Genomic DNA, 13,101 nt, shown 5'->3' on the forward strand with positions numbered 1-13,101 from the left:
CTTTTGGCGAGTTTTCACAAGGTGCCAGCCGTTCTTCATAGCAAGCATGCCTTCTTATTTTGTTCATACTTTCACTTTTGATCCTTGATTCCTTTTTGGTTGCACCTGCAATGATGTTGTGGCATTATTGGGCAAGGCCATGCGCTTGGCGAGCACACAATGACACAAAGCACTTACAACTTTGGTAAAACTAAAACTCCTTCTTGCATCATCATTATTCACATCATAAAAAGTAAATGTTGCATAATAGGAGAACTTTTAACTGCTTGCTGATGTCACTGTATTTAAATATCATGCGGTAATTGCAGGAATGAAAGCTAACCAAGTAGTTGCAAGATTAAACCAATAGTGAAGCAGGGCTTCTTTCGGTATACGTTAACTGGATGTGTCTAGAAGGGCTCTTTCTACCTCTGGGTTGCCCAAATAACTTCACTGATTCAGATGTATATGTTCACACAGATGGAGCAGACTGCCATGCAATGTGCTTAGTAACTGATTATTCAAGCTCATGCACAGCCCGTTTTGCTGTGGAAGGCAAGTGGTAAAGGAGATTCATTTTATTCTGATTAACCCTTACTCTCTCAGCACAACTGCCATTATACAAGAACGTAAGCAGCCTGCGTTGAATCCATATATCATCTGGTTCACAATTGTGGACCTTGCGTGCCAAAAGTATATCTTGAGAGCCATCACGCTATGTACTATTACTAAAGGCCTCCCATTTGAAACCTTGGTTCTGCAATGACCACTAAGCCTATAGTTCTGCTCTTGAAAGCAATTTGTTTGGTTGTAATAGGTAGTCCTTGAGTCGTTTGGGCCTTATAGATCTTAAAATACCCTTGCTTATTCCACTGCCACTAAAAGAGATTAAACTGCTAAATTTTTAAAAGAGCAACTGATGGTTTCTGAAATATGAATAAATAAGTATTATTTACACAATGAGTGTCATTCAGTAATTGAGAGCTTTGCCTTGCGGCTCAACTCCTTATTCTCCTTTAACTCCATCACTGCAGACACCGCACCGATCCGCCTGTCGATCTCACAATCCACTCTTCCCTCACTCGTGAACAAGACCTCGGGGTACTTGAACAAAAAGCAGAGATCTAATCCTGCAGCCACCAAATTGGATCCCCTCAACGCCCTGACTGTGCCTAGAAATTCTGTCCATAAAAGTTATGAACAGAATAGGTGACAAATGGCAACCCTGGCAGAGTCCAACCCTCCCCTTTTTCGGTCTCAACACAAATAAAGACTCTTTGCGGAAAAAAAAAACCTTAGATGATAAAATCCTTGAACAGAAAGGGCCGCAAACCAGAGGCTACCTAGCTAAAACGCTATCTCAAAGCGGTTGTCTATCAACCTGAAGCTATACAGCAAGCCTGTGAGAGTTTGGACACATTTAAAGTGTTTCTGAACACACAAAACGATCTCTTAAACAGGCAGACACAGCTCTGATCCGAGCCTTGTATGACAAGTGGCCGTGTACAGGATGTGATGTACAGGGCCCCGCCTCTTCAGAATGGTGGTGGCCTCATGCAGCATGCAAAATGAATAAATAAATGAGGCAAGCGTTCGTATGTCGAGACATGGTTCGCACACATAGGCATATTTGGCACGATGTAAAAATCCGTAAACAGAAAAGTACATAAATATAGGTGTAAATTCAGGTTCCACTGTACAGGAATATTTGTTGTGTTAAAAGCTATTGCACACACAGTGACATAAACTAGTAGGGCACAGTTTAGAGAAATCACAAAACCTACCGTATTTTCCAGACTATAAGGCGCACTTAAAATCCTTGTTTTCCCTCAATACTCAATAGTGCTCCTTATAACCCAGTGCGCCTAATGTGAGGATTAAGTTTGGTTGAGCTTGCCCACCTCAGAGCTTTAAAGGTGTTGAACTGGGTGAAAAATGGTCTTAAGTTGTCGATGTCAAGAATATCTGTCACTCTGTATGATCATAGTCATCTTTAATGATCAAGTTAATTTTTAACACCCCATAACATTCTTAGTCAACAGCCATACATGTCACACTAAGGGTGATCCTATAAACAATGCAAACACTGTCATAAATATGTGCCATACCGTGAAACCACACTAAACAACAATGACAAACACATTTCGGGAGAATATATGCACCGCAACACAACTTAAACACAACAGAACAAATACCCAGAATTCCCTGCAACACCAACTCTTCCGGGACGCTACACTATTTTATTTGGTGCAAGTAAGTGTGACCAGTAGATGGCAATCAAACATAAGATATAAATCCCAAGTAAACAACATCAACATTTTAAATGTTCATTGAAAATATAGAACATTACACACGATGCTGAAAAATCTATCAAAATGTTTTAGTAGTAAATGTTTTAGTGTCGTTTCTAATATTAAGTAGTGTAATGTTCTTACTTAAATCGGTCAGTAAACTCGTTATGAAAGCGCTAAAACATAACGACGTAGTGAGTTTACATTATTCTACTGAAGAAACTTCAGTTATTAGAGTTCCGGTCGGACGGCTTTTCACGGGACACATTTCCGGTGTGGTTGCTTCCGGATGAGAAGATGCTGCTCCGTTATTGATTGAAGTAAAGTCTGAATGTCATTAAAACAGTTAGCTTCATCTTTCGACACTTCTTTCACACCCGTCCTTGCACGCTACACCACTACAACAAAGATGACGGGGAGAAGGTGCTGCCGAAGGTGAGCCACGTAAATAAGACCGCCCACAAAACGGCGCATTCGGAAGCGACTGTCAGAAAGCGTCTTGAAGATGATCTGTAAAACATAATCTGTGCAACATTTTGACCAAAGAACCACCATTACATGTTATGTAGACCACAAGGAAGTGTTTTACATTTAGAAACAAATTATAATAATATGACTTCTCTAATGCGCCCTATAATCCGGTGCGCATAATATATGAAAAAGATCAAAATTAGACCATTCATCGGCAGTGCGCCTTATAATCCGGTGCGCCCTATGGTCCGGAAAATACAGTAGATAAAAAACAGTGAAAATGAAAGGACATACCAACAAGTCCCGCTATAAGACACTTAGGGCTTCCTTGGATCTTAGGGTTTATCTTCCTCCGCTCTCAACAGTATATTGATCCACTTGGTAGGAATTTGAACAAGAGAGGCACTGTAATCCATGAATACATTCACATCCTGATAGCCAGGCACAGTGTTGTGTACACACATCTCACTAGTGTGGCAAACCAGCAGTTTCTTGGCTTAAGGGCCATGATTTACATTACATATATAATAAAGCAGATTTAAACAAGAGCATATGAGGATTTGCTTACGTGGGTAGTCTTTGGGATGAATCTTCTCTGACCAGTTCCCAAAGAAGGTGACTCTGTACTTGGCTGTTCCACAGGCACAACAGTCCAGCAGAGGTTTATCTGTAGCATCTCCATACAGAGATTCTGTACACAGGGATTTGGAGAGATGAGGTACAGATGAAAGATTGAAGGCTCTCAGAGTTATATAGGAAGTTGAATATGGCAGCCATTATAGACAAGTCTAGCTTAAGTATATGTGGGAAACCGGAGGGAGAGAATACGTTAGGCGTTAAAAAAGGAGAGAAGGTGCAGTGTGATTCTTTTTCTTCAGTTGCTCTGTGTTGCATCCCATGTCACAACGGGGTCAATGGCAATTATAGTCATTCACGCCAAAGCCCGACGGCTGCGTAGTACGCCATCACAACCAAGAAAGAAGCATAGCGAAATGCGAAGCCAAAATAAATGATGGTAGATGGTATATGGTAAGCATCCAGAAAGTGGTAGGGAATCCTACCTTTTTCACACATCTTCTTAGTGAGTGAGCCCTCATCCTGGAAATAAATGATCCTCTTCTGCACAATGCTTGCCCTACACAGGCACGAGAAGAAGGCCAATGAGAAGTTAGTCAGCTGTAAAATCAGATGGAATATTTGAAAAATGTTATGAATAATGAGAAATGATTTGAAAAATTTTGACAATGTTGAAATTGACTTCAATCTAAATGTGAACACGTACTGTGTTTCAACATACGCATATTATTATGGTGCGTGTATAAGGAACACAAAATGGCACCTAATTATTGGGAGACATTTTCTGCCATTTTGTTTCACCTCATTGTGCAAAACCATATTTGTACCTGCTGTTGTGTATTATGGATCTGCATAGGTCCCGAAAATGTGTGCGCGCCTGCCATTGTAGTCAATAAGCTCCTTCTTTTGCGCTTTCCTCTTAGTGTGGGGCATTCATCCTCTACTGTTGCTATTTCTAATACAAAGTCATGTACGGTTGAAAATTAATCTGTCAGTAGATTCGCTGTGGAAGCGCTAAAAACTCCAACAAAAGATGACGGGAAGAAGACGCTGTCGAAGAGGAGCCAGGTAAATAAGACCACCAACAAAAGGGTGCATCCTGAAGAGACAGTCAGAAAGCGGCTTGAAAATGGTCTGTAAAACATAATCTATGCCACACCTTGACCAAAGAACCACCATTACACGTGGTACACCACCAGAAAGTGTTTTAAATGTAGAAAATACAAATCATAATATGGTCCCTTTAATGCGCCTTATAATCCGGTTTGTATGAAAATAGACCCGTTCATCGACTGCTTTATAATCCGGTGCGCTTTAGGGTGTGGAAAATACGGTAATCACTGCTTACTTTTTGCTGTAACATGGTTCCATCTACACTTGTAAAATTTTATCCATCCTTCCATCCATTTTATACCGCTTATCTCTTTCAGGGTCGCGGGGGGTGCTAGAGCCTATCTCAGCGGCAATCGGGCGGAAGGCGAGGTACACCCTGGACAAGTCACCACCTCTACCCTGGACAAGTCACCACCTCATCACAGGGCCAACACAGATAGACAGACAACATTCACACTCACATTCACACACTAGGGCCAATTTGGTGTTGCCAATCAACCTATCCCCAGGTGCATGTCTTTGGAGGTGGGAGGAAGCCGGAGTACCCGGAGGGAACCCATACTAAGCACTTATTTATTGGTGTTGTTTCAAACTAGCTTAGCGGTTAGCTAAGCTATTAGCATGCCTGGTCCTGGCTTGCTCTCAATGTGTGGCATGTTAAGCCTTGTTCTACAGTGATAATAATATGTGATATTGATATTTAAGATATAAAGAAATACAGTTTATTCATTATAATCGAGGTGATTATTATTAACTTAGGGGAGCGACTCCACACTGTGTCTGGAGATCAGAGGTGGGTAGAGTAGCCAGAAATTGTACTCAAGTAAGAGTACTGTTACTTTAGAGATTTATTACTCAAGTAAAAGTAAGGAGTAGTCACCCAAATATTTACTTGAGTAAAAGTAAAAAGTATGTTGTGAAAAAACTACTCAAGTACTGAGTAACTGATGAGTAACCTGTTCGTTTAATGATGACGGCAACAAATAATGCACAAAAACATAAAAATGGCAATGAGCAAATTCAGAGCCAGGAATATCTCTTAAGCAACTAAAACAATAATATATATTAAATAATAATACATTAACATAAAAAAAATTAAGGCAAATTGAGCCACAATAACTTAACAGCATCATAGGCTCAGTAGGCATTCATTGATTGATTGATTGAAACTTGTATTAGTAGATTGCACAGTACAGTACATATTCCGTACAATTGACCACCACTAAATGGTAACACCCCAATAAGTTTTTCAACTCGTCGGGGTCCACGTGTGACGGTCATGTGACCGCCTGGCTCTGTTTGATTGGTGAAACAGAGTCAAACGTCACCAGTGACTGCATTTGATTGGTGAAACGCAGGCATGCGCTAGATCCTACTTTTAAGGTCTGTCTGACAAACCAAAACAAACAACGCTTGCATTAACAGATCGATAACAATCAGTAGCGAGTAGCGAGCTGAATGTAGATAAATGGAGCTGAGTAAAAGTAGCGTTCCTTCTCTATAAATATACTCAAGTAAAAGTAAAAATATGTTGCATTAAAACTACTCTTAGAAGTACAATTTATCCCAAACGTTACTCAAGTAGATGTAACGGAGTAAATGTAGCACGTTACTACCCACCTCTGCTGGAGATACACAATTATTTTGTCAGCTGGGGGACTAAAAATATACAATGTCGCCTGAGGCAATCGTAGGCCTGGGTGACATATCAAAAATTAACAAATAAATACATTTGAGTTCTTTGTTGCAGGCAATTAAAATATTAAAAAAAAAAAATTGTTTTCCTCTTGCTCCGGCACACTTTTTGCCCCCCAGAGCTTCCGTAGCTGTCACTCTCTTCTTTATTTCTTAAGGGAGATTCACACGCCTAGCAAAACATGGCTAATGCTAACACTAACGAGAGCGTGACGTTTGTTCCAAAGAAAACAAAAGTGCTGTCAGTAGTTTGGTTTTGCAGCAACAGGTGTGGAACAAATGAATGTTTAAAAATATTTCTGTATCGGAAACCAAAGCCTCCAGTCGAGTGCGTGAAATGCAACTCTATGAGGCAAACAAGAATGTAACAATAACAAACTTACAATGTGCAATGCTACATTTGTGTTCACTGAAGTATTTTATTCAAGACAAAAGTATTGCTTCCCAGAGGAAACTTTTAATTTAGTTCCATAAAAGTACAATTTGTATTTTGTCTATAAAGAACAACATTATTCAAGTTAGCATTTTGCTAAGAGTAAGATGCAGTGTATGTAGTGTCATTTCAAACAACTAGTTTTTGATCAAAACAAGAAAAACATATCTCTGTCATTTGTGTTCATTAGTTTCTTTAAAAAGTAGGGAAAAAGTTTAGAAAAATCGCAAGTCTTTTTTTTGTGAAAATATCAACAATTTTATTTTAAGGCCATATCGCCCAGGCCTAGGCGATCGGCATTCGAGATCAACATTGAAAGGCATTAGTCCGTAATGGCGATGACTTACTTTTTCACGTTAATCAGTCGATACTGATCGGTAGCTGATCAACCGTCATATCTTTTTTCGGAGTTCAAATTTTGCTCATAAAAGTTAACAGACATAGAATTAACCCCATTTTTAAGCTCTAATACTGTAACAAACAAAACATTGGAATATGATGAAAAAAGGCTGTGACAAAAATATAATTGTTGTTTTATTTCTGAATTGTGACCGTATACCTTTTAAAATTGTACATGGTAGTCAAACTTTTTAAAGATCCACTGTGTGCTTTCTATTAAATAAAATGCATTCAGCTCTGATAGACAGGAGTTCCCAAGCCCACTTCCATGCTTGCATACTGAGACTAGATTCAAGTTAGGACCTTGTGCAAATTGAGCTGACTGCTGAGGTTGTGACATGTAAATAAGCCTCAAACAAACAATTTCAGCGGCCAGCACATGTGGCCGCAACAAGGCCCCTGCTACCAGACATTCTAACATTAGTAGATATAGTTGCATGTTTCCATGGAGACAGACCCAAACAATGTGGTGTGAGAATGTTAATGGAGAGGCTGGACTTTAAAATAATGTGGAAATGGTGCAGACGGACTGGTCGCATACAAAATATTGTGGAGTAAAAACCAAACTGAGGTTTAAACGGATAACCTTCATGGAGACAATTGATATTGCACAGAAGTTAAATTAAAAGTGAATTGTTATTTTCTTATTGGGTAGATTTTAGCTGGAAATGAACTCAAAATGTGGGCTAATAAATAGGACTTGAGAAAGTGCAAAAAATACTCAAACTAATTTCAATGTATACTTTATGCTTTAATCTAGTGATTCTGAAACTTTTTTTTTTTTTTTTTTTACTAAATATCACCTTAAAAACACTTTGCTCCCCAAGTACCACCATAATGACCAACAATAAGATACAGTAGCTTAGTAGGCCAAAATATTCATTAAAATCATGGCAGAGGTTTTATTTAACAAGTATAGGTACAATGTTTGGCCACTGTAACATTCCACACAGTTTGCACAGTAACATTGTCCTTGAATACAGGAAAATAAAACACTGATCACCTAATTGATTATTTTGGCCGACCACAAGATGGCACTCATGCACCCCAGTTTGAGAATCACTGCTGTAATCTTGACTTGATTACAAGCTAGATATGTGCCGGTCACCGGTTACAAAGTATACCAGAGAATGAAAAAGTGACGGTTTCAAAGCTACTAAAATTTTCCGTCCTAATGTCCCTGCAGTATGAAAGAAAGTGAAGGTCAGAATTCCATCTGGTCGCATGCAGCTGCAGTGTAGAGTACCACGACTTCTCCCCCTGCACACAGCTCTGCAGGCCACATGACCTCTGGAGGAGGCAAGTCCCGAAACGTTTCCCCCTGCCCAAAAAACGAAGCGCGTCTGTTTGGTAATATTTTGGCTGGCTTAAAAATATTGACGGCCACGGTTGGGAGTAAGAAGATCGTCCAATGTGCTAAACGTCATTGTGGACAATGGGAGTAGGAGAAGAAACGATATAAAACATGATGGCGTTACTGATGAAGATATGGCATGCTAAGATGGCTAACACAAGCTAAAGAAAACGACATGACAAAGAGATGCATAATAGTATATTTTAATTTAACGCTAAAATAAAGTTACAATTAAGGCAGCAAATTAATCAAAATTCAGCAAACACACAGTCCAACTCCAAAACACTCATTGACAAGTCGATTCAGTTTTCATTTCTCACCTACTTATTCATGATTAAAATTTTACTTTGTGTCGTTTTTTTCAAATATTTATGTTGAGATCGCCTTGATCCACTTAGTGATAGCATTTATTTTGGCATTTTTTTACCCAAAAAATATCACAATGTTTTTGTGACTTAAGTTGCAGGTACCAGTACCAAAAGTATTTTGATACTTTTCGGTACTTTTCTAAATAAAGGGGACCACAAAAAATTGTAATATTGGCTTTATTTTAACAAAAAATCTTAGCGTCCATTAAACATATGTTTCTTATTGCAAGTGTGTCCTTAAAGGGGAACATTATCACAATTTCAGAATGGTTAAAACCATTAAAAACCAGTTCCCAGTGGCTTATTATATTTTTCGAAGTTTTTTTCAAAATTTTACCCATCACGCAATATCCCTAAAAAAAGCTTCAAAGTGCCTGATTTTAACCATCGTTATAAACACCCGTCCATTTTTCTGTGACGTCACATAGTGAAGCCAACACAAACAAACATGGCAGAAAGAACAGCAAGTTTAGCGACATTAGCTCGGATTCAGACTCGGATTTTAGCGGCTTAAGCGATTCAACAGATTACGAATGTATTGAAACGGATGGTTGTAGTGTGGAGGCAGGTAGCGAAAACAAAATTGAAGAAGAAACTGAAGCTATTGAGCCATATCGGTTTGAACCGTATGCAAGCGAAACCGAAGAAAACAACACGACAGCCAGCGACACGGGAGAAAGCGAGGACGAATTCGGCGATCGCCTTCTAACCAACGATTGGTATGTGTTTGTTTGGCATTAAAGGAAACTAACAACTATGAACTAAGTTTACAGCATATGAAATACATTTGGCAACAACATGCACTTTGAGAGTGCAGACAGCCCAATTTTCATCAATTAATATATTCTGTAGACATACCCTCATCCGCGCTCTTTTCCTGAAAGCTGATCTGTCCAGTTTTGGAGTTGATGTCAGCAGGCCAGGGAAGCTAGGGTCGATAGGGGGTTTAGCTCGCTCGTCTGCGGGAACAAACTGCCGCCATTGCTTGCCGTGCTACCGAGGTCCTTTGTCCCTGAATTGCTCACACATTCCGGCAGATTCAATGGGGGTCTGGCGGCAGATTTCTTTGACTTTATCGTTGGAAATGCATCTGCTTTGAGTGTCGCAGGATATCCACACATTATTGCCATCTCTGTCGTAGCATAGCTTTCGTCGGTAAAGTGTGCGGAACAAACGTCCAATTTCTTGCCACTTTCGCATCTTTGGGCCACTGGTGCAACTTGAATCCGTCCCTGTTTGTGTTGTTACACCCTCCGACAACACACCGACGAGGCATGATGTCTCCAAGATACGGAAAACAGTCGAAAAAACGGAAAATAACAGAGCTGATTTGACTCGGTGTTTGAGAAAATGGCGGATTGCTTCCCGATGTGACGCCACGTTGTGACGTCATCGCTCCGAGAGCGAATATTAGAAAGGCGTTTAATTCGCCAAAATTCACCCATTTAGAGTTCGGAAATCGGTTAAAAAAATATATGGTCTTTTTTCTGCAACATCAAGGTATATATTGACGCTTACATAGGTCTGGTGATAATGTTCCCCTTTAAGTAAAATAGTGAACATACTAGACAACTTGTTTTTTAGTATTAAGTAAGCAAACAAAGGCTCCTAATTGAGCTGCTGACATATGCAGTAACATATTGTGTCATTTATCATTCTATTATTTTGTCAAAATTATTAAGGACAAGTGGTAGAAAATGAATTATTAATCTACTTGTTCATTTACTGTTGAAAATTCCCTTCATATCAATTCCTAGATATAGTCGAAATTATTTAAAGCGCACTACGCAAAATAAACGCAGCATTATTACTACTACGGATCATTTTAACAATAACTCCTCAAAACAGCCTACTACCTATAATATGGGATTTTTAAACATGAGATCATTGTCTGCCAAAACGTTATTAGTTAATGAGGTCATTAGAGACAACAATCTTAACGTCATTGGTCTCAGCGAAACCTGGTTCAAACCAGACAATTTTTTTGCGCTAAATAAGGCATCTCCTCCTAACTATACAAATGCATATATTGCCCGTCCCCCTAAAAGGGGTGGGGGGATCGCACTAATATACAATGAAAACTTTAACCTTACCCCTAACCTAAATAATAAATATAAATCGTTTGAGGTGCTTACTATGAGGTCTGTTGCACCGCTGCCTCTCTACCTGGCTGTTATCTACTGCCCCCCAGGGCCCTATTTGAACTTTATCAGTGAATTCTCAGAGTTTGTCGCTGATCTAGTGACGGACGCCGACAATATAATCATAATGGGGGACTTTAATATCCATATGAATACACCATCGGACCCACCATGCCTGGCGCTGCAGACTATAATTGATAGCTGTGGTCTTACACAAATAATACATTAACCCACGCATCGCAACGGTAGTGCGATAGATCTAGTGCTTGTCAGGGGGGTGACCACCTCCAAAGTTATGAAACTCCCGTATACTAAAGTAATGTCCGATCATTACCTTATAAAATTTGAAGTTCTGACTCATTGGACCCACATCTGCGGTCCTCTCCAAGGTTTCTCATTGTCATCCCACTGGGTTGAGTTTTTCCTTGCCCTGATGTAGGATCTGAACCGAGGATGTCGTTGTGGCTTGTGCAGCTCTTTGAGACACTTGTGATTTAAGGCTATATAAATAAACATTGATTGCGACCCCAAAGGGAATAAGCGTTAGAAAATGGATGGATGGATGTATGATTGTTTGATTGATACTGTTAATATCTGCTTACATTTTCTTTTAACATGTTTTGTCTACACTTCTGTTAAAATGTAATCACTTATTATTCTATTGTTTGATACTTTACATTAGTTGTGGATGATACCACACATTTGGGTATCAATCTGATACCAAGTCATTACAGGATCATACATTGGTCATATTCAAAGTCCTCATGTGTCCAGGGACATATTTCCTGAGTTGATGAACATAATATACATTTTACAAAATCGAAAGAAGATGTTGGGATGCCAAAAAATATCGACGTAATCATAGTAGTATCAACTAGATACGCTACTGTATTTGGTATCATTACAGTGGATGTTAGGTGTAGATCCACCAATGGCGTTTGTTTACTTTTCAGAGATGGTATAGTACCGAATATGATTTATTAGTATCGCGGTACTATACTAATACCGGTATACCGTACAACCCTAGTACAGTGGTACCTCAATTTAAGAGTGCCCCAACTTAAGAATGTTGAAAAGAGTTGTCTCTTGGCTATTTTTTATGCTTTAATTTCCAAGCACTAAATTGAGTGACAAGCATCACCTTCATTAGCTGACATAGAAAATAGTAAACCCTGTAAGATCCAACCAAAAGATATGGTCATACTCGCTAGCATTTCCTAATAGCTAGAGATCGATATAACCTTTTTGTGAAGGTTTGTGGGTGGAGCAGGACTATTCTTTGCACACACTGGGAGCGACCTCTTCAATAAAGGCACATTGCCATGAAACAAAAAAGTTAGCATGGCACTTCTTACTTCTTTAGATGAGACTGAAGGTTTGAATAGTGTCCTGTGTTTGGGAATACAACCAATAACAACATTTTCCTTATTCCAGTTGTATCTCGGCCATTGTGTCGTCTGAACTACAGATGCGCGCATAAACTAAAAATGGCGGACGTGCGCAAGGCAGGTTGGATAGATATATACCGTATGGTTAGAGTGTCTGCCCTGAGATCGGTAGGTTGTGAGTTCAAACCCCGGCCGAGTCATACCAAAGTCTATAAAAATGGGACCAATTACCTCGCTGCTTGGCACTCAGTATCAAGGGTTGGAATTGGAGGTTAAATCACCAAAATGGTTCCCGAGCGCGGCCACCGCTGCTGCTCACTGCACCCCTCACCTCCCAGGGGGTGGAACAAGGGGATGGGTCAAATGCAGAGGGTAATTTCACCATACCTAGCGTGTGTGTGACTATCAGTGGTACTTTAATTTTAACTTATAGTAATAATCCGCTGTCTGTGTGCCCAATTTGTGACATTAACAATTGTGCACATTCCAAACAGACCATTTGAAGGAAGTATGAAGGAAGGCAAGATTGTTTTAAAAATATCACCGCAATACCTCCTTGCTTTGACTTAAAATTTTCGGGATTTATGCAGATCCTACATGCAGAACTGCAGGTACCAATATGTTTTGCATGATAGGGCCCCTTTAATATGGAAGAGCTGCTGATGGTGTGTTAGTCTTAAAAAACGACTAGTAAGTTACCGTAGAAGTCCGGTCTCTAAGGTAAATGCTGTAGATTATTATTATTATTATATTTATTCTTTAAACCACTGTAATTTGTAGTACATTCTATTGTAATATGTCTATAGAATATGCCTGATCTCAAAGTTAGTTATTTATTTTTTTAAATGCATGTTACAAGTTGAAATAGTGCTGTTTTGTGAGAGGAGGGAGGT

At 39.4% G+C, this 13,101-nt stretch overlaps 1 protein-coding gene across 1 annotated transcript in view; it reads right to left on the bottom strand.

Annotated features, from left to right (window-relative positions):
- LOC133608729 (spondin-1-like) overlaps window positions 1-13,101 on the bottom strand; it is a 199,740-nt gene that overhangs the window by 119,041 nt on the left and 67,598 nt on the right. The window contains exons 4-5 of the mRNA XM_061964209.2: window positions 3,803-3,876; window positions 3,310-3,432 (exon numbers count right to left, since the gene is read on the bottom strand). Of these exons, the coding sequence (XP_061820193.1) occupies window positions 3,310-3,432; window positions 3,803-3,876 (197 nt within the window). The remainder of the gene's footprint in view (window positions 1-3,309; window positions 3,433-3,802; window positions 3,877-13,101) is intronic.

Source organism: Nerophis lumbriciformis, linkage group LG06, assembly GCF_033978685.3.
Source record: "Nerophis lumbriciformis linkage group LG06, RoL_Nlum_v2.1, whole genome shotgun sequence".
Taxonomy (NCBI): Eukaryota; Metazoa; Chordata; class Actinopteri; order Syngnathiformes; family Syngnathidae; genus Nerophis; species Nerophis lumbriciformis.